The 26,139-nt window shown below is 56.3% G+C and overlaps 1 protein-coding gene across 1 annotated transcript; it reads left to right on the top strand.

Annotated features, from left to right (window-relative positions):
• The first annotated feature begins 331 nt into the window (after positions 1–331).
• Positions 332–25,186, top strand: Tpst2 (tyrosylprotein sulfotransferase 2). The gene is made up of 7 exons (XM_090320362.1): positions 332–393; positions 16,644–16,714; positions 18,421–19,293; positions 20,540–20,738; positions 22,155–22,205; positions 23,024–23,072; positions 24,681–25,186. The coding sequence occupies exons 3-6, from the start codon at positions 18,461–18,463 to the stop codon at positions 23,063–23,065; spliced, it is 1,125 nt and encodes a 374-aa protein (XP_090176488.1). The 5' UTR covers positions 332–393; positions 16,644–16,714; positions 18,421–18,460; the 3' UTR covers positions 23,066–23,072; positions 24,681–25,186.
• Positions 25,187–26,139: the final 953 nt, after the last annotated feature.

Raw genomic sequence — 26,139 nt, 5'->3', positions numbered from 1 at the left:
GGGGGGTCCAGGTGACATTGTCCCACACATGTTTACCATGCATTCTAATCAATCTCCCCCTCTTGGCTCATTTTCTTCGCACACCAGTGTACTTTTGGACTTTCCTTCCACTTCACCACTTAGAGGCACAGCGAATAAGCGCAGTAGTGCCCGGTAGCCCAGCCTGGGTGCTGAGCAGCCAACAGGAGGATGGGCGTGGTCTGGAAGCTCTGACGTCAGCACCAGGGCCTCCCCCGCGGCCGGCACCGCCCACAAGAGGGCGTGGCGTGGCACGACCACGCCCTTCCCGTGACGTCACGGCGCGCCCCGCCCCGCGCGGCGCCTCCCTCCGGGCGGGCGGCTGGCGAGCGGGCAGTCGCTGTGGCGCGGGCCGCGGCGTCGCGCCTGGGCTCGGTAGGTGATGCGGGGCCCCGCGGGGCCTGGGTGGCGGCGGCGGCGGCGGCGGCGGGGCGCGGGCGGGTCGGCTTCAGGGTTCGGGTCCCTCGGCGCCCCTCGTGCGTCCCCTGGAGCTGCGCGCTACCCCGTGGACGCCGAGGCTGGAGCTGGGCGCGGGCGGTACGGTCTGAGGCTCCGCATGCGCCGGCCCCGGCGTGGGGAATGGCCATCCCCGGGCCCCGGCTCCCCCACTCCCCGCTTCCCGCCCGGGACCTCGCGCCCGGGGCCTGCCCTGGTGCGGGACGCCCGGTGTCACCGCCCGCCGAGGCCCCTGCCCCGCCCGGCCGCCGCGGGGCGCGTGGAAGTTAACTTGGGGCGCCGGGGCGGCTCTGGGGGGGGCCGGGGGGTGGGGACGGCGAAGGGGCGGAAATCGCCGGCTGCAGAGGCCGGCTGGGGAGCTGGGAGGTCACCCCACTTCCCGCCTCGGCGGGGTGGGGCGGGACGGGAGGGGGGACCGGCCCAAGCATGGACCGTGTGGACAGGGGTCAGGCCCTGGCCTTGGTTCTGGAAGGCCGGGCCCCCGTGGAGCCAGGAAGAGTGCGGACTCCTGTGCACCCCCTAATAGAACACTTACATTCCTTCCTCTTTTGCGGAGTTTGGGGAAACTGAGTCAGGTCATCTAACCGTGGTCTTGGGGTTTGCAAAGTGAGGGGCGGGCCGAGCTAAAGTTCATCTTGAGGCCTCCAGCCTGCGTGTCCTGTGGGGGGATGTTGGAGAAGAGAGTCTGCAAACTCCTACTCAAACTTCTAGAACCTTCTCTGGTCCTGAAAGACGCCACGGTCCTCGGGGCTTCGCAGGGTAGACTGCTGCCTTCACTTAGGAAGCATACGAAACTTTTCTTTCTTACACTGCTTGCTCTCTACCTGCATGGCAGGTGCTAATATTCTGGGTTTGGCTCGAGTGTCCTGTGCTGGGATATTAGGGGTGCAGCCTTAGAGGAACCTTCCTCACCCCATTAGTTCCCATGACAACACAGTTGGGTTTATGGCATTGTCCTGAAGAAATTATGCAGTCTCTCTAAGCTTCTATCTCCTCTGAATCCCAATTCTGGGTGTGTATGTGTCTTATATCTAAAATGTCTCATTTAACTTTTTTATATCAGCTTTGCTGGGATAAAATCCACACACGTTACATTTCATCTGGGTTTTGTTGTTGTTCTTTCGGTTTCTTTTATGCTGGTATTGGGGCTTGAACTCAGGGCCCTGTGTCCTTACACAGCTTCTTCTGCTCGTGGCTGGAGCTCTACCGTGTGGGCCATGCCTCCTGTTCCAGCATTTTTACTTGTTGATTGGAGATGGAGTCTTGTGGACTTTTCTGCCTGAGCTGGTTCTGAACTGTGGTCCTCCAGATCTTAGCTTCCTGAGTTGCTAGGATGATAGGCATGAGCCCCAGGCCCCCTGCTGCCATCAGTGGCTTTGTTATGTTAGTTGTGAATGCTTGTTCAGGACTCAGTACACTGAGTACCACGTTAGGAGGTCTGTCTGTTCTGGTGTACATCACGAAGGGGGAGCAGAGCTCGGGCCTGGCTTGTGGTTTGTCCAGGCATTTAGGCATACAGTATGTACCTAGTACCAGGCAGCATAGCACACTGGCAATGAGGGAAATGGGAGGTAGAAAACCTAGGCCAGTGGGACCCCCTATATCCTAAGCAAGGGAACCTCCCCCACCCCCGTTTCCTAGACTACAGCCCCAGGTCTGTCCCTTAGGTCCAGAATCAATCCTGAGCCTCCCTGTACTTCATGTGGATTCTCCTGCTCATGCTCAAGTGACTTTCCCTGGTGGCCTCCCGAGCTGTCCTGAGTTCCAAGTGCTCCTCCCCTGGCTGTCCTGTTGGACATCACCCCCACACTTGGAGCCCCCACCTTTCCCCTGCTGGTTAGTGAGGGGAGGCTGCATAGGAGAGCTCTAGTCAGGCACTACGTTTTTACAGAGGAAAGTTCCTGAAGGCAGTCAGTTCTCCGGAGATCAGACCTGTAGTCAGTCAGCTGGTGTGGGAACTTAACCCAGTATCTTGTGTGTGCATTTTGGGCCCCCAGGGAACTGTCTGGGCTCACCCAGGCTGCTTTTGTCTGAGCTGCTGCCTTCTAGGCACTATATTGGGCTCTGTTTGCTTTTACTCGTGTCCCTCACTTACTGGAACTTCCTTGTGCTTTGAAAATCCTGTGTTCTTGTCCATGAGGACAAGCGACAGGGAGATGGGGAGAGAGTGAAGACTCCCTGGGACAGACAAGGGAAACTTGGGGGTGGCTGTGGTCCTCAGATTTCAGCCTCTTGAGTAGCGAGGATTATAGGAGTCCGCCCAGGGTAGCCACAGCCTTTGGTCTCCCCATTTGCCACCTGTGCCTGCTGCCCAAAGCCTCATGTTGCCCACGGATACACTTACCCATGGGGGCCACAGCAGATGAAGCTGGGGTACCTGCCCCTCCCCTCCCCTTCTCAGGTCTCCCAGCCCCCAGCTGTGGACTGTGGAGCGTATGTGGGAATGAGTCATTGCAGAGAGATGGGCCAAGCCCCAGAAATTGCAGGGGAGGCCCCGAAGATGGTGCCCGCAGGCCCGGGGGAGCGTCTGGCCTGGGAGTCGCTGCGTTGAGTTCCCTGTGCTCAGATGCCAGCCTGTCTGCCAGCTGAATTCTTGCATCCACCACACTTTTGACCCAGGCCGTTGCTGCAGGCAGGTAGCCAGAATTAGGCTGGGTGGTGGCATTTTCTCCACTTGCTGCTTTCCTCTGCTCTGGGTGTAGAGTAGAGGTACCAGTTGTCAGGCACGCCCCCCTCCCCCCCCTCCCCGGGCTGTGGGTAGGAAGAAGTAGTGGTAAAGTACTGAACTCCGTCCCAGGCGAATGCTCAGCCCAGGTGTGAGATGAGTTCTCTGGCTTGGCCAGCGTAGCCCTTGGGGGCTCTGCTTCTCCAGCTGCCAGTCAGGGAAAATCACACCTATGTCACCCAAAGCAGGCTGCCTGCCACAGCCCCTGTCTAGTCGTTTTCCACACCCGAACACAGCACATTCTCCCAACAGAGTGCTGAGGGAGGGGCTGACCCCACACCATCTAGCTAGCAGTTGTCCGGGACTGGATTTGAACCCCTAGCCTGCCCTCTTCATTTCTCAAGCTGAGTCCAACTTGGCTGTTCACCCTAAGGCCTAGCCCATAAACCCACCCAGCTGACTGCTCATGCAGTCCATGTTTGCCCACACTCCCTGGTGAATGGATAGACAAGCAGGATGCTTTCCCCTCTCCATGTACCCCCTCCCACTCCCCCGTAGTGGGAGCAGTGGATAAGACCTTGAGGTAACTAAGTTCGGACTCTCGCCCTAGATTGCTGTGTAACCCTCAGCAGAGTGCTTCCCCTCTCTGAAACTCAGGTTCCCTACCTGCTGGTCCGGATGGCCTTGGCCTGCAATGTGGTTATGGTTTATCTCCCAGGCTGTGTGGCTTCTCCGTGGCTTTCATTGAGCCAGTGTTCCAAGATTTGTAAGAGAAAAAGATTCCAATTTCTCACTTTTCTTGGAAACTCAGGAGCTTGGGCCAAACAGAGCTGCCTGGAGCTACCCTTAAAAGGTGGCTTCTCCTGGCCATCAGGGTGCCTGGAACTGCCATGGTCAATTGAGGAACCTGACTGTCCCCTACCCTCTGCCCCACCCCCAGCCTTATGATGTCACCTGAACAAGCAATTCTTTTGCTTATGAGACTGTTTTTGTTTCCTCTACTGGTTTTGATATTTTCTAAACTGCCCTCTGGCCCTGCTTTCCCGGGAGGGGCATGCAAGGCCAGCTGGAGCCTCCTGCCCCCTTGTCTGCCAGGCCCCGAGGCCACCTTACCTAGCCTAGGTCCCCTCCTCACCCTCAGCAAGAGGTTTCCGAGCAGCGGAGGCCCTGGGCCGTGTCCCAGCAAGTGGGAGTCTGTGATCATGGCATCTCTATTCTTCCCCGTCCCATACGCTACCAAGGAAGCAAGCCTTTGTGACCAGCCTCCCTGTTTCCCCAAAATTGAGCCTGGGGCCAATCGGGTCACATTCCTGTTGAGGTGGTAGCACTGAGATTTGAACTTCAGCCAATGAGGTTTGCCGAGGCTGCCCGGGAGCCAGGGGCACGGCAGTGGCACGGGTGCTCAGAGAGCCATGAGTGACAGACACATCAGCCTCTGCTGGTCTGGAGAGAGGGTGATGAGACCTAACGAGCAGCAGACCCAGAGTTGTGGGGTGGCCTGCTGGTTGAGGCATGATACAAGAACTGTGATGTCGACCTGGGATAATCTGGGGCCTCTTGGCCTATCACGTACCTACGCACCAGGGGCCTTGTTTTGGTGGGAATCACGGGTCACCACTTGTTCTTCCAAATCAAGCTTTATGGGAACGCAGCCATGCCCTTCTCAGCGGCGGCCATTCTCAGTACCGCAGGAGCACCAACTGACCACGGCTTCCTGCCCCTGCTGCGTAGCTGGTCCCTGCCCCTCAGTCAGGTAGCAGCTGCCTCACGGGTGTGCTCTCGTGGAGGCATTCTGGCCTTAATCATGTTCAGAGCACAGGAGCAGTATGTAACTGTTGAGTCACTGGATACTGAGGGCCAGGGATATCCATTGAACTTCAGCCAGCTCAGAGAATATGGTAGGTAAGGATTCCAGATTGTCTTGGGTTTCAGGGATCTCCCCGGAGTCTGGGAACATAGCCCCTCCTCTGTGGATAAATTGTAGGGGTGGAGAGCAGTGCCTAGCCACACTAGAGACCAGGAACCCACAAAGTTGAAAATACTTCTGGTCTGGCCTTCTACGGAAAACCCACCAGCCCTGGCAGAAAGGCACAGAGTTTTGTGGTGTGATGAGTTTCCCATGGTTAATGAAAGCCATAACTCTTGCAGGGAACACTTGTGCCCGACCTGGGGCCTCAGTCTGGCTGTGGTTGGCTGCTGTTGTATTATAGCTGTGGCTCTGGTCAGGGTCCCCGGACCCAAGTCTAGGAAGGCCTAGCAGAGAAGGGGTCCTATGGTTCACACGGGGCAAGAGCCTGTGACAGAGTCACAGGGACTCTGGTTTTCCTCTGTCTGACATCCCCTCTCCCAGTAAGTGGGCAGGCCGTGCTGGGACAGGAGCGGGGAGGGGTGTGCCCTGCTGTCAGGAATTGAGGTTGCCATGGATGCAGAAGCCACCCAAGGAATCCAGCACCTTGGAGGATGCCATGGGGCACAGAGCTGGAAGTGTTCAGGCAAGGCTTCCTGGAGGAGGAAGCATGAATCCAGGAGGAGTTGGCTGGGCTAGGGAGAGCCCAGGAGGCTTCTCAGGGGAAGAGAGCCACAGGCCTAAAGGTATGGAGCTGGGAGATGCTGTGTGGCCTGGTGGGTTTGGTGTTTGTGTTTGTGGTTGGTTGGGCGGGTGTCAGGGAAAGGTGTTAAAATGGGAGGTCTGTTTGTGCACTGAGCCACCAAGATGAACGCAGCAGGTGTTAGGCAGAGGACCTGGCTTCTCTGGAGATCACAGAATGAACAGATTTCTTCCCTACCCCGACCCCCCACTGGGCACTCTTCTTACCACGCTCCTGCTCCCCGTGTCCTGGCAGTCAGTCCTGTGGTGTAGGAATCACCCTGACTTGGACTTTTTAACAAGGGTGCATTATACTGCCACCATAGACCTGAGGTTCCTTTGGAAACAGACTTCAGACATACTGAACTCACTTAACAAAAAACGAGTGAACAAAGGGGTTCTGGGTGTGACCAGGGTCAGGGCAGCTGTCCCCATGGGTACACAGTGGGGAGCCCCTGGGACAGACTCCCCCTGGACTCCCAGGAGCTTGGCTTGGGAGAGGCCTCATTCCTAAGGCTCAAGCCTTGAAGCTGAGGACACCTGTCCAGCCTCAAGGCTCAATGTCCCCCACCCCCAAGGGGCTCAGTTTGTCCATGTTTGGGCTCTTTTTCCTCCCCATCTCCTCTGCTATGTACCCCTGTCCCCCATTTATATCTCTCATACTGCCGCCCTGGTGATCTCTGCCCCTATACTGGTTCTCTCCATGTCTGCCTCAGGCTGACACATGCACAACCCCTTCCTTACAGGAAACTCACTGGTTGACATCCCACTGCAGAGCCCAGGCCTCTGCTAGGCACCTGGTAGCATGGCTGAGGGTGAAATGGCTCCTCTCAGGCCACAGGAATCCCTGGAGGTCAGGCACCAGGCCCCTTCTTGGTGGGGCCCGGGGCTCTGGGAGGAACAGGAAGCTGGGTGGCAGTGGAAGGGGGAGCTGCCATGGCTCTGAGTAGGCTCGGGCACTCGGTGGGCTACCTGCTGGAACCCTAGCACAGAGTGGCACCACCGCAATGTGAGCACATAGTAAGCCAGCAGTGCCTGCTTGCTACAGGGTTCTGGGGGAAACAGGCTCAACAGTGAGTGTAGCCCTTTCCTCTCCCAGAGTGTTGGCATGGCGTACACAGTGTCCATGGGTGGATGCAAGGATGGAATCTGGGATAGCTCAGGAGCCGGAGCTGCACCGGGGGTGTTCAGCTGGGGAGCAGGGGCTGGACAGGGAGGTGACCTCAGGATGTCCTGCAAAGGCCCTCAGGAAATGGAGGCTCCCCTAGAGACCTGGCTCCCCCACCCCCATGAGCAGGGAACCCAGACAGCAGTCCTAGAGACCTCAGGGCTTCTAGTACCTTCCAGGTGAGGGTGGGGGTAGGGAGGAGGTGTTTGATCTTGGGTCAACAGGGCAGGGCCAGCTGCTCACCACAGCTGGAACCCCAGTGAACCTAGCGAATGGGGTTGGCGAGCTTGCATCGGGAATGAGCACAGCAGCTTGCAGGCCTGCTGTCACCCTCCGCCTGCCCTGCCAGGGCTTGGCTTGGGCTCCTCTGTGGAATGGAATGGGAGCCTCTTGGGGAAAGCTTGCATTAGTGGTGAGCCGTGAGCCTTGGAGGAGCTCCTTGCTGAGGGCAGGGGAGCACATGGGCCTTGCTGTCCTGACTCGCTCTCTCCACATCTCCCCTGCTTGGAGGCATCTTAGCTGGGCTCTGCTTCTGTGGTGTGCTTTGCATCCCTGCTGCCCAACCTCAGCCCTAGCCATCCCTCTATGAGACCTCCAGCCCCTGCTAATGCCACTGCTACCTTCGACCAGCTCCGATCCTGCCCTCCCTGCTCCACTTACACCTGCCATGTCGCCGGCTCCCTCCCCCCATCCCAGAGCTCAAGTGTGCGTCTCCTGCTCTCTTCTTCACATTCAGGTGGGCGTCAGCCACCTGCAAAGGCTCACCTGTGTGACCTAGGTGTTCTTAGGGCCTTGCTGGCACAACGAAGGGCCCTGGCTGGGTGCGGTGGCTCACGCCTATAATCCTAGCTACTCAGGAGGCTGAGATCTGAGGATCAAGGTTCAAAAGCCAGCCCGGGCACAAAAGGACCTGAGACTCTTATCTCCAATGAACCTCCAGAAAACTGGAGGTAGGGCTTGGCTCAAGGGTAGGGTAGTAGCCTTGAGCTGAAGAGCTCAGGGACACTGCCAAGGCCCATGACCCCCCCCCCCCGCCCTCCCCACACACACGAGGAAGAAGAGGAAGAGGAAGAAAGAAGAAGAAAGAAGGAAGAAAAAGGGCCCTGGGTGGTACTGCATCATCCAGCCATGATGCATGCCAGGCAGATGTGAGAGAAGGCTCCCAGGGCACGGGGTGGTCCTTTGGGGCCCCTGAGAGCTGGGGTGCTGTATCTGGTGGCCCAGGGCAGATCTTACTTAATGTCGTGCTGCCTTGGGGTGCCTGCATCAGAAAAGGATGCCAGCACCACGGTTTTGGGGTTTTGCCATGGCGCGTGGGTTCCATTTGTGCAGCAACTATTGGGCACCTCCTGCAGGGGATCTGGTTTATGCAGCACCCACTGCTGGCTCTGGAGGTGCCAGGGTGCCAGCAGTGAACACAGTCCTCCCGTCCTTCTTGAGGTCAGGCTCCTGAAGGGAGTGAGGGCCCTGAGCCCCGCCAGGCACACGGGGAGGGCTCAGAGCTCAGGCCTTGCCGGCCTGGGTGGTCTCGCACACTAGGGGGACATGTGGGAGAGCCACTGGCGGAAATTGCCCCCAGTGGGTGGGGGCTGGGCAGGAAGTTATGGGGCCTAGTTGTGAAGGGCGTGGGCACGGGGGTCTGTTTCTCGCTGCTGACTTTGCCCTCTCAGCTCCTGAGGAGACTATCCTCTTAGGACGGGGACAGGGAGGGCCAGGAGAAGGCCAGGGAGGACTCGAGGATGCGGGCCACCTCCAGCCATCGCCCTAGCAGACAGTTACCTCGAGGATGGACTTAGCATCACTGGCACCGTCCCCTGGCACTCTCAAGTCAGATGCACTTTCTTTTGAGCCGACACGCCCTCTGTGTCTCAGCCTCCTCCAGAGGGCCTCCCCTCCCATGGCAGTGGACACACAGCCGCCTCGTAAATAAATTCCCAGCAATGAGAATGCTGTTGCAGGTGGACTGTCCTGATGGCATTTGGGCTCCGGGCAAATGTACAGGGCTGCTCGGAGCCTCCCCAAAGAGAAGAGAAGGTCCAGGTTCCCAGGCTGCCTCCTCCTGGTGCTTGCAGAGGTCCCTACCAGTTCACACTTCCTGTCCTGAGAGCCCACCCTTCCTGCTTCCTGGAGCAACAACCCCTCTTCTAAGAGTGGGGCAGAGCCACAGGCCATGTGGGGGATGTGTGGTCCCAGCACATGTGGTCTCAGAACTGGGCCTCTCCCCAAGCCACTCCCAGTCTGCAGTAGTATGCACACCCAGATATCACCAAACCAAACTTAAGGTGGAGGCCATCTTTGCTGGGACCCTCGCTTGCTTTGCTGTAGGTCAAGCTTCTCCCCCTCCCTCTCTTTTCATGCCCTGGCAAGGAAGAAGTGATGGGGGCAGGAAGGAGAAGTTAAGCAAAGACTTTCTAAGCAAAAAAGAAAAAGAAACAAGCTGGCTTTCTGTGAACACACTCTCCAAGTGGCTTCCGGTGTGGAAACAGCTGTCCGCCTCTGGCAGGAAGTGAGAGTGCTGAGCTGACTCTGAGTCAGAACCAGGCAGGAAGCCCTTGGAAGGTGGCTCATGCCTGTAGTCTTAGCTAATCAGGAGACTGAGATCTGAGAATCCCAGTTCTTACTGCCAGTGAACCACCAAAAGGTGGCACGTGGGTTGTGGCTCAAGTGGTAGAACTCACTAACCTCGAGCACAAAAGCTCAGGGTTAGTGCCCAGACCCTAGAACTGGCATACACACACACAACCACAATCAGACAGGGGCCTGGGAAAACACAGAGGTAAACAACCTGAGGTCTAGAAGAATCAACTATGTGCCTGTCAGGCCAAGAGTAGAATTGCTTCAATTCAAAATAACAAGGTAGAAAACAAGCCAAGTTATTGACTCAGGTAAATGCAAAGGCATTGGCTCCCAGCTTCTTGAAAGTTTTCAGAATCAGAGTCTAGGGCTTTTCTTTTTGTGAACTTCAGAGCCTTCACACCAGATGTGCGCCCCCCCTCTCCCACCCCCCACCCCCTCCACCCCCCCCACCCCCCCCCCCCCCCCCCCCGTTGGCTGCATTCTGGATTCTAGGACTCTGATCTGAGGAGAGAGTGCATCTGTGTTCTGGGCAGGCTCAGGTAGGGCCAACAGCTGGGCCCTGTGGTAGATTTCCTTTCTGAAGGGAGCCTGGGGAGAGGAGCTAGGGAGAAAATTAACACCCGCTCCCTTGGTGGTGTTTGGCCGGAGAGGTTGAGTAATCTTTTTCCGAAGTGACACAGCTCTGGTCTGTTTTCTTACAGGGCCTGCCCTCTCCCCTGTTTATCTAAGGGAACTTAGGAACCTGCAAAGGTGGCCTCAGGAAATAAAAGGGAAGGGAACACCCCCAGGTCACTGCAGACTCTCCCTGGGGTCAAGAAATGCTTTAAAAAGAAAAGCTTATTTAAAAGATAATGCCAAGTCACACGACTCTTACTACCTGAGGCTCTGTTCTCAACGGAGGGAAAGGGTAGTCAAGGAGCAGATGTGGCTGAGAGTGCTGGAGGGGCCCCCAGGGGCTGGGCGAAAGGCCTTCCTGAAAAGCTGAGGCAGGAGTTGGGTCTGTAACCAGTACGGGAAGAGTGTGTTACTAGACTCAGGGCTCCGGGATAACCGACAGCCAGCTTCTGTAGAATTCACCAGTACTTCCAGCCTTGAGATGGCTGGAGGCATGGCTGGTTCCAGGGGTTGAACAATTGGAATTTTGCCCCTGTCTTCCTGGATTGGCTTTATTCTCAGGCAGACTGAGCGGGTGTTAGCTAGGGATGGCTCTCCCGTTCCTAGCCCAGTGCCCTGACTTAGCCTCCTCTGAGGAGGCTGGAAAAATTCCAGCCTGCCTTCGTTGACCTATATGGGCTCAGGTGTCTACACTGAGGCCTGAGGTGGAGAGCTGTGATTGGCTGGGCCTGAGCCGTGTGTCCATACTGAGTCCAAAGTGGACAGAGAAGCAGGACAGGGAATTCAAGTGTGAGTGTTGCCCCAGAACCTGGAGTCTCGGAAGCCTGGTGAGAGGTGTGTGTGGGGGGAGGGAGGTGACTTAGTGGAGCTTTGCCAGGTGGAGGCCAGACTGGGTGGCAAGTGGGTGGTCCCTGGGTTGGGGTCTTTTGGCTGGGGAGCTAGGCTCACTCCAGCATGGTGGGGGAGGGTGCCGTCTGGGGACTGAGACTCCAGGGGCGACTCTGGTGAGTTAGTATTTGGTATTAGAGGGCTGTCAGCCTCGAGTGGCCTCGGGGAAAGAGGGGGGACCTGCTGAGCCCTGGGCCCAGCCCCTGGTCATAGTGACTATAGGAGCCTAGCAAGCGCAGAGCCCCTGATTCAAATCCCGCCACTGCCCCAAGCAACAAACCCACTTCTAAGAAAGTGTCTAGGAGACACGGCCCCAGGGCTGGCATTGGTGGGCAGGTTTGTGGCTCAGTGGTGATCAGAAGAGAGGAGAGGGGGGAGCCGGGATGGAAGAGAGGCAGGTGGGTGCTGGGGCCGGGGTGCCCTGGCAGCTGGCACACAGGAGGACACGGCTGGGAGGATGCGCTTGCCTGTGCGTTTGAGGACAGTGTGGGGCCTGAGTGGCCACAGGTGACAGGAGCTGGGTAGAAGGGGACAGTGGGGGCTTTGGAAGGTTCAGAGCAGGGAAGGATTGGCATCTGGAGGTCACAGAGGGCAGATGGACACAGGCCTGGCTCAGCTGGTCAGCTCGGCATCCTGCAACCAGAGCCAGGGTGGGCCGAGCACACGAAAGTCCTGGTGCAGGGCTGCGGCCCTGCAGCTGGATCTGGCCCTGGTTTAAAGGCCAAGTCCAACCTCGGCTGGGTGGACCGGCGTGGGGTGGGGAGCAGAGAAAAAGCTGTCCTGGAAGTTTTTGGCCCTAGCAGAGTGGAGCACAGGCAGGGGGCAGGGGCAGCAGGAGAGAGACCTACCTGAGTCCCCACACGTCACGCAACAGTGCTTGGGCCAGGCAGCTAGACATCCTGTCCCTTGCCGTGGGAAGATGAGAGGAAGCCAGCCAGACCCGGCCACCAGCCACGGCCACAGGTCCACAGGTCCACAAGATGAGTCTGGAGACGTCCATGCCAGGAGCTGGGGTGTGGTGGCAGCATCGGAGGCCAAGCTCCCTTCCCTCACCTTATACATTGAGTGGGGCCCCAGCCAATGAAAGGGGGCCAGGACTCAGTGGCAGCTGGGAAAGGGGGCCTGGAGATGGCGCCCCCACTTAGGCAACACCAACCCCCCTCAAAGTGTGTGAAGGGGTGCCAGTGGGTTTTCTGAGTACAGGTGTGGGTGTGTGATTGGAACCCTGATTCCGGGTCTAGTCTAGCACTCTCCCACTCCTCTGGTGAGCCCCACACCCAGGAAGCACCCCTTCTTCTGGCACTGGCATCTGTGTGTCCTGCCAAGATCCTCTCCCGATGGTTCCCGTTGATCAGTTCCATTGTTAGCTGGTGCCAGCGCAGGTTTGTAGTGGGTTCTGCAGTTGGCAGAGCTGACAGGCATACCCCGTGTGACAGGGCCCTGCAGGGGTGGAGCGGGTTGAGCCCTGATCTGCCCTCCCTCCCTCCTGTGAGGTTTACCTTCCCCTCCAGAGCAGGGAGAGTCTGCCGCTTCCTGTCCTCAGCACTTGCTCCTCTCTCCTTTTTGTTGTTGTTGTTTTTCTCTCTCTGGGTTTGCAGATCCCAGGCTTTCTTCCCATTTGGGGTAGATAATGAGATGAACTTTTACGAAGTACATCTTTAAAGTAGCCCATTCGACTATTTCCTCGCCTGCCCTTGGCATGTTGATTTCGTGCAGACCTCTTTATATAATCTGGACACACCTGGCTGGTTTGGAGTATATTGCAAATATCTTATTTCATGTGATGTTTGATTTGATCAGTCCAAGGAATAAACAAGTTTGGAGCCCCAAAGTTGTTAGTTTGTGGGTAAGCCCTCAGTTTCCCCCTCCACACCTGGCATATTAAACAGAGTGGTGTCCTTGTTTTTCTTAGATGAGGAAGCTGTGAACCAAAATGGACAACCTGGCCCAGTAGGATTTCTTGACCAACGTCATTTTTCCTCCCTCAGGACAGCTCTGTCCACCCCTGATAACTGCTATAATTCCAATCTCAGGCCAGGCAGGGAAACTGCAATGTGGTTCCCCCCTTGGAGGGACACAGCAGGGACATGTGTGGGAGGCCATGGGAGCCCAGGTGCTGATCAGGCTGAGTGATCTCGGAAGGCTTCCAGGAAGAGGAGGGGGTCAGTGGAGGATGCTTAGGTGGCAGCTGGGAGATGGCCCCCCTTCCCTGGGGGGAGCCAGAGCTCCTCCAGGGGGGCCCATCACCCCCATTGCACACTGGCGCAGCCTGGGGACGTGGACTCCGAGACTGGGCGGAGGCAGGATGTTGTGGCACATGAGTGTCCAGGGCGTCTGGCCTCAGAGGATGTGGGAGGCCCGAGTGCTGCAAGGGAAGGTGGGGCATGCGCCGAGGACCAGCCATGGTCCTGCAGCCCTGGCCTGAGGGAGGCCGGGCTGGGGGTTCTGCTGTCTGTGGACCTCCCTGCCCCTCACAGCCCCCCTCAGTAGCAGGTGGTGGGAGCCGTTTTCCAAGGGAGGAAACTGAAGCTGGCATGTGTAGCTGGCTAGAGCAGAGCCAGCCACCGCTGCCTCCCAGTTCCGGACTTCCACCATCCACTGCACACTGCCCAGCGGCACTGGCAGCTGGCGGGAGCTGCATTGTCTGCCCCGGTGCCCGAGCCTCTGGGCAGAGTGGCTGTCACCCAGCTCTGGGCAGCCTGGCGTGCTCAGGAAGGTGTAGCCAGGGCCACTGAGTGGGGCAGAGCACGTGTCACCACGCTCAGATCTGAGTGTGAGATGTCCTAGGAAGGACTGGAGCAGGGTGTCCTCCTGCTCCCCCACCCCCTGGAGCTGTCACCAAAGCACAGCAGGCTCCAGGGTTCAGGGTTCCAGGCTAACAACAAACCCAGAGATCCACCAGAGATGGGTTTTCCTCTGAGGCCACTCGGTGTGAGCTCCAGGGAGAGCGTGTCGCCTGCCCTGTGCTCTGCTCCACTGCCTGTTCCTCCTGGTCCATGCAGCAATCCCCAGGGTTTAGTTTGTTTTTGTTTTTGTTGTGCCCTGGTCAGATCAGATAACATCTCTACATCACTGGAGATCTCCCAGTGCTCAGGGTGTGATGAATCTTTACCTGCACTTCCTAATGGATGCACTATGTAGCACTTAATTGGTCCCTAATTAGAGACCCCAAACTTTAACCTCAGGTCCTGGCCGCCTCTTGCCAGTCCTCCCCAGCATCTGACTCTGAGTCACCACCACCAAGCTGTAAGCCAGGTGGCTCAGCCTGAGGACACTTGGGGAAACTGAGGCTGCTGTACTTGACCAGCCCCCACAGAGCTGTCTCAGCTCCTCCTTCAGGTGCTTAGCCCTGGACCACCACATGGTAGTCTTGCTCCAGGGTGTCTCTTGTAACCATGCCTTGAGTCCCCACAGCAAGGGACTTAGCAGGGCTGGACAACAGGAAGGAAGGGTGGTTAGAAGAGGTCAGAGTGGCTTGTGGTGGCCAGATTGCAGCACTGGCCAAAGAAGTGTGGGCATCCTGCCTGGTTCAGACTGTGCCCAACTCTGGGCACTGGCAGAGCCGTCTGGGTGGCTGGGACCAGCTGGGCTGGGTGCTTTCTGATTCTTGAATGTGGACAGCCCTGCCCCCTTGCTGGGCATTTGGAGTTTTCTGAATTCCATGGCTCCTGTGCCTTTGGGGTGTTTGGGGTACCAGAAGCTGAGACACCACCCTGAGCCATGGAATGCTCTGGAGCAAGTGACTGTCCTCCTGAGGGGACACTGCGCTTAGAGAGGTCCCCCTCAATGGAGGGAGCTCACCTGTGCATTCTCAGGGTGGACCTTTGTGTTCCTCACAGGGACCCATAGTTGAGGTCTTTCATACAAGGGCCCAGCCAGGACAAAAGGAAGTTAGTGGGTCCCTGTCTCAGCCAGTTGGTGTCTGCAGTGGCACATGTCTGTCATACTGGTGACATTGGGGGCGGGGGGAGGGGATGGCATCTGTGTACCCCGGCATGGTGTGAGGAGTCCCAGGGCTGCACTGACCTTGGACACAAACCACTGGGCCCACATCCAGGGCCACTTTGTAAGCACAGGGGTACCTGCTTAGCTGGCCTAGCAGGCCACTGGCCTCCATCACCTGGCCACTGTTTTCTTGGGAACCCCTTGATCTGCCAGCTGTCATAGTCCTGGCACATAATAGCTGTGCAGTAAACCACAGGCTACATGGTCTGGACGTAAGCAGATTTCTTGATTAGAGCAGCGTCCTCCATTCTTCCCTCCCTTTCTTCTCCTCCGTCTCCCTCCCACCACCATTTCACAGCTGAGGAGCAGAAGCTTGGAGAAGTGCCACGTTCCACATAGCTAGCGTGTGGACACAGCAAGGCAGGGCACTGAGAGCCCTGTACACCATGCGGGGCACACAGTGGTGCTTGGTAATTGCCACTGTTGCTGCTCTGTCGATCCTCCCAGTTAGGCAGGGATGGGACATGATGGGATGTAGGACGTAGAGCCTATCTCCATGACCACTGTCCCAGGCCTGTGGGCAGGCCTTGCCCTCTGTTGTCCCTGTTGCACTGTCCCCCTCCTTTCTCCCATGTCCCCTTCCCTCTATGATGACTACGTGGACAGCTGTCCTGGGACTGTGTGGGAGGGGCTCCAGGACGCCCCGCCCCTGCCAGGCCTCACACGCAGAGGCCCCAAACCTGCGCCCAGCCCTTGAACTCTGAACAACCTCTAGGTGACTGACAGCCCCAAGTCTAGGATCACAGTGGGAAAGAACTGTCATTGGTGTCCAGGGAAGGCAGGCAGGAGGAGGAGAGGCCCCTACATGAGCAGGACAGGGCCGGGTGCCGTTATTATCTCCAGCCCCTTTCTTTCCTGCCATCACTGGGCCTAATGGAGCACTGGAGGCTATGGATGGAAGAATCTTCCTTTTTGTTCTGTTTGAGCTTCACATTTCCCTAAGCGCTGAGAGCCCCGGGCCCTCCCGGCCTCTTCCCACGCCTCACCAGGGGCTACTGTTCCCTGGAGAGGCTCAACCCCTCGCTCTGGCCATGGGAGCTGCCCAGCTGGCAGATTCTGGGTTCACTGGCATTTCAAGGGCTGCCTGAGGGCGCCTGGGCCTGAGCCAGCCTGTCCTGAGGACCGCTGCCAGTGCCCTGGCTCCAACTGGCCCTGTGGTTCCCAGCGGTAGGCCTGAGCTGGGCCACAGCCATGTGTGAGGATTCTGGAGTTTGGGGGGCAGGGGTTGCTATGGTTTCACTTGGGTGTCCGGGCATGGGAAGACACGCCACTGAGATGAGTCTGCCCCAGGCTTCCAGCCACCTGGACCTTGTGCAGCCATCTTGGCCAGGTCTTAGGTACAAGTCAGCGCTGGTCGTGTAACCTGGGGGGAAAGTTGGGGGGAAAGTAGACATTGCCTCTCCTAGAGTGGGGAGGTGGGGAGGTGGGGTCCGGACCCTTGCTCCTTCCATGGCTGGTATACCTCCACCTCACAGGACCCGGTCCAGTCCCATAGAATGCCAAGATCACTGTCATCCCAGCACCTGGTACCCACAGCCCAGCCTAGTCGGCTGAGCCCAGCAGGCCCAGGTGGTGGTGGTAATGGCCGCTGAAGCCCTTCTGCCTGTGAGGGCAGCCGCCCTCCCCGGCGCCCCTCCTCAGGCAGGGCCTCCTTCCTCCTGCAGGGCAGTGCTAGCAGCAGCCCTCTCTGATCAAGCCTGGCAGTGGAGGCCCGACATGAGAGTGCCCAGGGAAGGTAAGGCAACCCCTTGGCCCTGACTGGTTAGGAAGCAGTGGCTGTCCCCACCATGGGGCACTTAGGCCTCTGCTCCTCTCTTGGGCCTTGACAATGGAGGAAGGAAGATGGCCTTGGCCCCTCAAGGCCCGTCCTTCAGGCTGTGCAGCTTTGGGCATGTTGCTTCATTTCTGAGCATGGATAATGTATGGAAACGCTTTGGCAGAGTGAGGGCTCTGTAAGTGTTAAAAACACAGAACTCAGGACCCACCAAAGCCTGGTGACTGACCTCTCCAACCTCTTCTGCCCAGCCCCCCTGCCAAGCCTTCACATTTAAATCACCAGCTGCAGACTCAAGAGTACACACATGCACATGCACGTTGCCCTCCATACACCCCCTACATGCCCACTATTACCCCCCCTTTCCCCTGAACACACACACTTTCTGGAAGCAACTCTTCATTTCCAAATTATTCCTCATCTCCATCTGTTCACCCAAAAGGGTAATTATTCTAATTCTAGCTAAAGTGTGACTGGCAGCTCCACAGGGGGCTTCAGCTCATAGTAATTGGCACAATTTCAATCTTGAGTCCAAGGGGAGAATTCCAGGCAGCATTTAAAGAAGCCCAGGCTGTGTGGCTTTGTGTCCTGGCCTGCCTTCCTTCTAAAAGTGCCCAGGAGTGGGCTTTCTGTGTCACAGACCTGGGGGTAGGGGTGCCTATGAGCCCCAAATACTGACAACACAACTGCCCAGGCACAATTTCCAGAGACCCCTGGCTTGCTCTAACGCTCGGACTGGCCACTGACCCCAGGGTGAGATACAGCCCAGCTTCTGGCCCCTTCCAAAACCCTCAGGCTGCAGGACACTGGCCTAGGCTTGCCTCTTGGCTCTGTCTTGGCTTCTTACCAGGTAGGCAGCCATGGGCTCCCACCTGTGTCTGTCTCCTCTCTTCAGGAATGAGTTCACAGCCCTGTGGGGCCACACCCTGCTTGTTCATGCTGGGGGGGGGGGGGCATCTGCAGTAACTTTCCCTGAGCCTGTTTGTGCTCAAGGCACTTACAGCTTTTTCTGAGTAGTTTATTAGAGACAAGAGTCTCATCCACTTAACTTTCCCCGGCTGGCTTGGAACCTCCATCCTCAGATCTCAGCCTACTGAATAGCTACGATTACAGGCCTGAGCCACCAGCACCCAGCTCCATTTCCCACATTTTGACTGTAAATGTTACAGTAAAGATTAGACCCTTTATAGCTGGGCGAGGTGGCTCACGCCTGTAATCCTAGTAGCTTACTAAGGAGGCTGAGATCTGAGGTTCGAGGTTCGGAGCCAGCCTGGGTAAAAAAGGACCTGAGATTCTTGTGTCCAATTAACTTCTAGAAAACAGGGAAGTGGGGCTTGGCTCCAGGGTAGGGCCCGTAGCCTTGAGGTGAAGAGCTCAGGGACAGTGCCCAGGCTGAGTTCAAGCCCCATGAACCCCCTCCACCCCAATTTAAAAGATTGGACCATTTATTATATAAGATGGTAGAGGCATCACTGCTGGCTATGGTCCAGCAGCCAAGGGCTGTCCACGCGATGAATGGGCCTTTAACAGGGCTGTCAGGCCTGCGTTCTCCCGGGAGGACAGCTGGGCGCCTGTCACCGGTGAAGGCAGGCCAGCAGGTGCCAGGTGGCCGGCCCCGGGGTAGCAGTAGCCGTCGTCCCTGACCCGTGTCACCCCTCTCTCCCCAGACTTGAGCCCCTGCCGCTGAAGCGCTGCCCGCGGCCCGGCATGCGCCTGTCGGTGCGCCGGGCGCTGCTGCTGGCGGGCTGCGCGCTGGCGCTGGTGCTGGCGGCGCGGCTCGTGGGGCCGCGGGCGCTGCTGTGCGGGGCTCCTGGCGGCCCGCGGCCGGCCATGAGGCCGGAGCAGGAGGAGCTGGTGGTGATGGGCGCCGACCGCGCCGAGTACCGCTACAGCCGGACCACGCCGCTGGTGTTCGTGGGCGGCGTGCCCCGCAGCGGCACCACGCTGATGCGCGTGATGCTGGACGCGCACCCGGCCGTGCGCTGCGGGGAGGAGACCCGCATCATCCCGCGCCTGCTGGCCATGCGCCAGGCCTGGGCCAAGTCCGGCCGTGAGAAGCTGCGGCTGGACGAGGCGGGCGTGACGGACGAGGTGCTGGACGCCGCCATGCAGGCCTTCCTCCTGGAGGTAATCGCCAAGCACGGCGAGCCGGCGCGCGTGCTGTGCAACAAGGACCCGTTCACGCTCAAGTCCTCCGTCTACCTGGCGCGCCTCTTCCCCAACGCCAAGTTCCTGCTGATGGTGCGCGACGGCCGCGCCTCCGTGCACTCCATGATCACGCGCAAGGTCACCATCGCCGGCTTCGACCTCAGCAGCTACCGCGACTGCCTCACCAAGTGGAACCGGGCCATCGAGGTGATGTACGCGCAGTGCATGGAGGTGGGCCGGGACCGGTGCCTGCCCGTCTACTACGAGCAGCTGGTGCTGCACCCGCGCCGCTCCCTGCAGCGCATCCTCGACTTTCTGGGCATCGCCTGGAGCGACGCCGTCCTACACCACGAGGAGCTCATCGGCAAGCCCGGGGGCATCTCCCTGTCCAAGTGAGTGTGGGCAGGTGTGCGCGTGCGCATCCGCAACCTCCCCCCCCCCGTCCCATCCCCTCCCCGCGGGTGCAGTGTGCGCATGCGCGGCGCATGCATTCTCCCGCTCTCCCAGCCCCCTCCAATAAGGTCTGGCTGGTGTGTGTATGTGCGCATGCATCCTAGCCTCTTCTCCTACTTCCCTGTGAGTGCAACCGACGTATTCGCCCCCTTCCAGCTCTGTCCAAGTGAGTGCAGGCCCATCATCTCCTTGGCCTCGCGCGGGTGTCAGTGCATGGATGCGTGCATTTCCCCTTCTCCCCCATTTTCCTGTCCGACTGTGGGACATCTGTGGATGCATGTGCACGTGCATCCTGGGTCGGGTGTGGGCGTCTGTGGGCATGCACGCACTCGAGTCCACTCCCACCCCCAGCAGAAGATGGGCTGTATATCCTCAGGTAAGTTTCTATACAGCGTGGAGCTCAGGTGTCCTCAGGTGCTGAAGCTCAGGGAAAGGGAGTGAAGTTAATCACAAAGCCTTGCAGGGTTGGGGCCTGCCATGTGACCTGGGCACTGAGTAGGGGGCAGGCAGAACCATTCTCCATAAACAATAGCAACAGCACCTCTGTTTCCTCACAGAACCAGGAGACCGGGGATGTGCTTTGCGAGGGGGCAGGAGAGACTGATGGTTTAGCACAGTGCACAACTCCTGGGGCCAGGCTGTCTGAGTTCTGCCATTTCCTAGCTGGGTGACCTTTAGTTAATAATCAGCCTCTCTGCTTCAGTTTGCTTGCCTGCAGTTGGAAGCCACACCTCCACCATACTGCAGGCACCACTTCTGAACAGTAAGCAATAAGCACACGAAAGAACTGGAGTCCTAGCCGGGTTCCAGTGGCTCACACCTATAAGCCTAGCTACTCAGGAGGCTAAGATTGGAGGATCACGATTCAAAGCCAGTCCATGAGACTCTTCAGTTAACCACCAGAATACTAGAAATGGTGTGTGGCTTACGTAGTCGAGCACTAGCCTTGAGCTGAAGAACTCAGGGGCAGCACCCAGGCCCAGAGTTCAAGCCCCACAACCAAAAACAAGCAAAAAAAAAAAAAATCAGAGACCTAGAGGTGAAAGTTTTGTTACCATGGCATGTGTGGCTAATGCTTTCCTCTTTGCACCGGGCTCCACACCCTACGGTATGTTGTCCCTCTGCCTGGCCAGGGCAGGCCGGGGCTAGGTTCCCCAAATGCCCACCACAGTTCTGTCTCCCTAGGATCGAGAGGTCTACAGACCAGGTCATCAAGCCTGTGAATCTGGAAGCGCTATCCAAATGGACTGGCCATATCCCCGGGGACGTGGTAAGGGACATGGCTCAGATTGCCCCCATGCTGGCCCGGCTCGGTTATGATCCGTATGCAAATCCACCCAACTATGGCAACCCGGACCCCATCGTCGTCAACAACACCAACCGGGTGAGTGGATGTGTGTGTATGTGGGGGGGCAGAGATGGACTCGGCGCTGGCAGGGTGGAAGCCAGGCATTACTGAGATGTGTGAATGGGAGAGCTGCTTGTATTTTGCTGGGGCTACAGGGAAGCTCAAAGTGAATAGTGACCTGCTGCTTACACTCTGATGGCTAAGGCAGATGTTTATCTTATCCACCCTTTCACTCTTCTTTAGCCTGGGGTTGAGCACACACCTTCTTTCCTGTTTCCAGAGCCCAGGAATTCTTTGATGATGGTGGACATAGATAAATGCAGGTTGGGTCCTCTTAATACTCCATATAAGGTTTAACAGTCTCTTCTCAAATACGTGCCTGGAGCTGGTAAGATAATCCTTAACAAGTGGGCGCTGGTGGCTTGCACCTGTAATCCTAGCTACTCAGGAGGTTGGGATGTAAGGATCATCGTTCAAAGCCAGCTCAGGCAGGTAAGTCTGTGAAACTCTGTATCTCCAATGAACCACTAAAAATGTGGAAGTGGAGCTGTAGCTCGAGTGGTAGAGCACTAACCGAGTTTTATAAGAGTTCAGGGACCCTAGCCCAGAGTTCAAGCCCTAAGACTGGCACACACACACACACACACACACACACACACACACACACACACACACACAAAATGTTAGTGCTTTACCATTTGTGCCACAGCTCAGCTTCCATGTTTTTGGTGGTCCCATCCTCTGCACATGGAATTGCACACTGGATCTGGACATTTTAGGACAAAAAAAAAGTGAAATTTGTCATTGTCATTTCAACTTGTCCATATTTTTGGCATCTTGGGCATTGGTCTCACCTCTTTCACAATACTTTTTAAAAGTGTCCTCAGGGCCTCAGGGCCTTTGTTCTTCCTGTTTCCTTAGCCTGGCTGGTTTCCCTTGTCATCCACTCTGGGTCAGCCCAGTTATACCCTTTGTATTAGTTGTAACTTGAGAGCAAGAATTCACTGATCTAGGGCTGGGAGTTTGGCCTAGTGGTTAAAGTGCTTGCCTAGCATGCATGAAGACCCGGGTTCGATTCCTCAGTACCACATATATAGAAAAAAAACCCGGAAGTGGTGCTGAGGCTCAAGTGGTAGAGCTCTAGCCTTGAGAAAGTCCAAGGACAGTACTCAGGCCCTGAGCTCAAGCCCAGGACTGGCAAAAAAAAAAAAAAAAGAAAAGAAAGAAAGAAGTTTCACTGCTCTAGTTAATGTGGCAACTCAGTAGAATAAGAAGAGCTTATAAATACAGGAAGGGAGGGAGACAGTGGGGGAGGGGAGGAAGGACTAGTGCATGGCATGGGTGGGTGGATGGGTAGATGGTGGCTGGATGAGTAGATGTGTCACCGGTGATGGAATTGAAGTTTAGTTTTCGGGTATTTCCAAGGTGGTGATATTTCTTTCTCTTTCCTAGGTCTTGAAAGGAGATTATAAAACACCAGCCAATCTGAAAGGAACTTTTCAGGTTAGAAGCCCAGGGGCCATCACATTGTGGTTTTCCTGGCTGGGCTACTAGCTCATTGTCGGTGCTGTCAGATGGGGTTGACAGAATGGGGGGAGGCTGGAGGTCAAAGCGACTCATAGGGGGTCATCCAGCTGAGGCCAGGGTGCAGCCCCCCCTTGCGCCCGAGCCCTTCTTCCGTGTTCTGGCTTTGAGCGCCATTAAGCCTCTCTACCCCCGAGTTCTGCCTGCCTTTGTATGTCTGTCTGTGTGTGTGTGTCTGTCTCCCTCTCTTTCTCTTCTTCTCTCTCCCTTTCTTTCCATTTCTTGGTGTATACAAAGGGGGCTCATGCATAGGAAGTACTTGGACCAAATTCACCCTCTGTTACTCCCAACCCCTCTCCTTTATTGAACAGTTTCTAATTGTCTCATTAGTCCATTTTTGAATATGCCTGTGAAGTTGTTGGACCCTACTCAACCACATCACCCTCTCTCTCCACCCCTTCCCTGCCTTGTTCTTCTGACGTCCACCTCAGCCCACAGCTGAGCCTGGGCTTTCTCTCTCCTCTCCACCCCCAGCCCCCCCCCCACAGAAGACATTCTTAAAGACTCCAGAGATCTGGGGGTTATCAGTTCTGTGGGCCAGGGACCAGGTGGCCCTGCTCAGCCTTGTGTGTCCTTATCAGCAAGGTGAGGTGGACCTGTGAGCACAGTGAGGAACACTTGTGCTCCCCCACCCCCCGCCACCTGCCAGCCCTGCTGTGATAAGGGTGACCTGACTGCTGAGACCCTGGTATCTGTCACCTGGCCTTGACCCTTCCTCTGTCTGTGTCCCCATTCAGGTGAACCACAACAGCACCTCATCCTCCCTTGGAAACTCATGATTTCCAGGTAAGCACCCCTGCGTTGGGGGTTCCCTCTGGTCCTGAGCCAGGGACTGAGATCTCCCTTCCCAGTGGCTTGTCCTTAACCTGCCCTGGGGAGAGGCTTCCATTAGGGAGCTGCCCTGTCCTTGGGTCTGTTTCCATGATAACTGGCTGGGGATGGTGCTTAGGGAACTGGAGGCTCTGCCTCCTAGCTCCAAGTCAGGGATGGCCAAGGGCAGCTGCAGAAGCAGAGGCTGAGTCTGCCAGGAACATTATGCAGCCATGGGATTTGACAAGGCAGGGCCCCAGGGACGGTGAGGGCCTGGGGATCCCAGGGGTTCTGGAGTCATTTCTACAAGAGCACTGCCTGCTGCCGGTCCATTCCACAGACAGCAGCAGTTTTGGCTCAAATCAGTTCCTGTTCTAAGACTACTAACAGTTCTTGTGTCCCAAGAGTAGCAGCCAAGGCCTCGAGCCAGGCACCCTGTGTCCCTCATTTAACCTGAGAGGCAGGGGACCCTGTCCTGCCACTTCCAGAGGGGAAAGGCAAAGCTCAGGGAGGGTCTTGCATGCCCAAGACCACATGCCCCCTCATCGCACCTCCCAGATGTCTGTTCTAGCAATGATTTCAAGTCCATTCACCCCCTTCCATGATTGGCTAAGGGGTAGGGGGAAATGTTCAGCCTGCAGATTCTAAGAAGAACTCCAGATTGGGCTGGAGTTTGGCCTAGTGGTAGAGTGTTTGCCTAGCATGCACAAAAATCCAGGTTTGATTCCTTCATACCACATACATAGAAAAAGCTGGAACTGGTACTGTGGCTCAAGTGGTAGAGCTCTAGCCTTGAGGAATGCCCAGGGCCAGTGCTCAGGCCCCAAGTTCAAGCTCCAAGACAGGCAAAAAAAAAAAAAAGAACTCTAGGTTTAGCCAGATGCTGGTGGTTCATACCTTAGTTACTGAGGAGACTGAGATCTGAGGATTGTGGTTCAAGGCCATCCTGGGCAGAAAAGTCCATGAGACACCTATCTCCAATTAAAGATATCCAAAGCCCTGAAGTGGAGCTATGGTAAAGTAATAGAATGCTAGCTTTGAGGGAAAAAAAAAGGTTCAAGGACAGCATCCAGGCCCTGAGTTCAAGTGTCAGGACTGCATAAAACAACACAATGAGCCATGGACTTGGAGACATCCCTTCTCTGTGTTTTTCCTGTCCCCGTCCTCTCCTTCCCTTGCCAATCCCTGAGATCCGTCACGGGCCTTGTCATCTGCAGTGCCTGCCTGTTTCCTGGTGGAACTGTTTAAACGCACCCCACTGGGGGTGCATCTACTGAGCCCTGCACAAAACTGGCCTAGAACCAAGGTTCTGGCAGCACACTCATCTCAGCCGCACTGCCTGTGTATCTGAAGTCAGAGAAGTGGATTTTGGAGGTAGGGTTGATGCAGGTTGAGATAAGTGTTATGAACTTGAGGAATATTTTTAAGCTAAAAGCCTCTGCAGCCATCTGGGATGCACATGAGGGCACAGAGGCATGTTTCTAAGCGTGGATAAAGACATCAAGACTGCTACCACACATGGAAAAAGAAGAGCTCTATTTCTGAATCGCTGCTCTGGGCCTAACGCAGTCTTCCTCCTTTCAGATCTCCACAGACGGCTTTGTGGCCTGGAAGAGAAGCAGCCCCCAGCCCACTTCGAGCACGACTCGGACCTCTAATCCAAGCATATTGCTTGCTACTAATTGCCAAAACAGGATGGCTAATGAGGAATGTATTTGCATATGTTTGCAAAAGTGGAACCATTGAAAACTTTCCTGGCCACCTTTCTCTTCGCCCCTCTGTGGTTCACAGCCAAGGGTGTGGAGGACATCTGACTTTTGAAACTTAGGAGTTTTCTATTTTTTTCCCCTTCAGGAACTTGTTTTTAAAAGAAAAGGAATTTGCCTTCCTCCTTAATTTAAAGACCGCCTCGTTGGCTTTGCGTGAGAGGGCTAGGCCTGCAGCCTGGGCCTGCCCTGCCAATCCTGCCTTGGAACTTAAGAGCCTATTTAAGAATTTAATATAAGAGCTTTCTCCGTTTCTTCAGTTCCTGCCCAATTCTGTTCTGTTCTACGGAGAGAACTTATTTGAATAAAGTAGAGCGAGGCTGACTTGTCTGTGTCTTATTTTACACAGGGTTTTGTTTTGTTTTGTTCCTTGTTAAATCTTGTCACATGGATTGGTGACAGGCAGAAGCTAGGAAATGGGTCCATGCAGGGTTGCCACTGGGACACTTTTGGATCTGGAAGGGCTGAGGTTGGCCACACCCTCTTGCCTGGAGCTAAGACATGGGGTTTGGGGAACGGTGACTGCCAGTAGCCTGGGCATGAGCTTTGGAGTCAGGCTGACCTGCTTGTGACAGGAGATCTGAGACTTCACCTTTCCATTTGGGCATTAAAACTTCACAGGAATAGCTGGACTCTGGTGGCTCATGCCCGTCATCCTAACTACTCCAGAGGCTGAGGTCTGAGGATCACAGTTCAAAGCCAGCTGGGCAGGAAAGTCCCTAAAATTCTTACCTCTAATTGACCACTAAAAGGCCAGAAGTAGAGCTGTATTTTAATTGGTAGAGTGCTAACAATTGAGCACAAAAGCTTAGGGACAGTTGCCAGTGGCTCACACCTGTAATCCTCACTACTCAGGAGTCTGAGATCTGAGGATCACGGTTTACTGCCAGCCTAGGCAGAAAAGTCCCTGTGAGACTCTTATCTCCAATTTACTCAGAAGCCAAAGAGGCACTGTGGCCTAAGTGGTAAGAGCACTAGCCTTGAGTGCAAAGAAGCTCAAGGACAGCTTCCAGGCCCTGAGTTCAAGCCCTACAACTGACAAAAATCTTAACATGCACATACACATGCATGCACATGTGCGCACACAGACACACAGACACAGACACAGACACACACACACACACACACACACACACACACACACACACACACAGGACTCCTGTCCAGGAGGATGCCCAAGTCTTGATTCACCCAGTTTTAGGCTTCTAGTTACTGAGATCATTGGAACACATCACCACGTCTAGCTCCTACCTGCGGAGATGGAGTCTGAGGGCTGT

This window comes from Megascapheus bottae, chromosome 28, assembly GCF_031878675.1.
Source record: "Megascapheus bottae isolate mThoBot1 chromosome 28, mThoBot2.hap1, whole genome shotgun sequence".
NCBI classification, from domain to species: Eukaryota; Metazoa; Chordata; class Mammalia; order Rodentia; family Geomyidae; genus Megascapheus; species Megascapheus bottae.
The sequence above is the reverse complement of the archived record's forward strand: the minus strand, read 5'-3'. Positions and strand labels throughout refer to the sequence as shown.

What these genes read in the sequence shown, in the direction of transcription:
- Tpst2 (XM_090320362.1), top strand. Translation starts at nt 18,461, where the DNA reads ATGCGCCTGTCGGTGCGCCGGGCGCTGCTGCTGGCGGGCTGCGCGCTG. An exon ending in TCGTCAACAACACCAACCGG is followed by an intron (nt 20,739 to 22,154) that starts GTGAGTGGATGT and finishes TCTCTTTCCTAG; the next exon opens with GTCTTGAAAGGAGATTATAA. An exon ending in ATCTGAAAGGAACTTTTCAG is followed by an intron (nt 22,206 to 23,023) that starts GTTAGAAGCCCA and finishes GTCCCCATTCAG; the next exon opens with GTGAACCACAACAGCACCTC.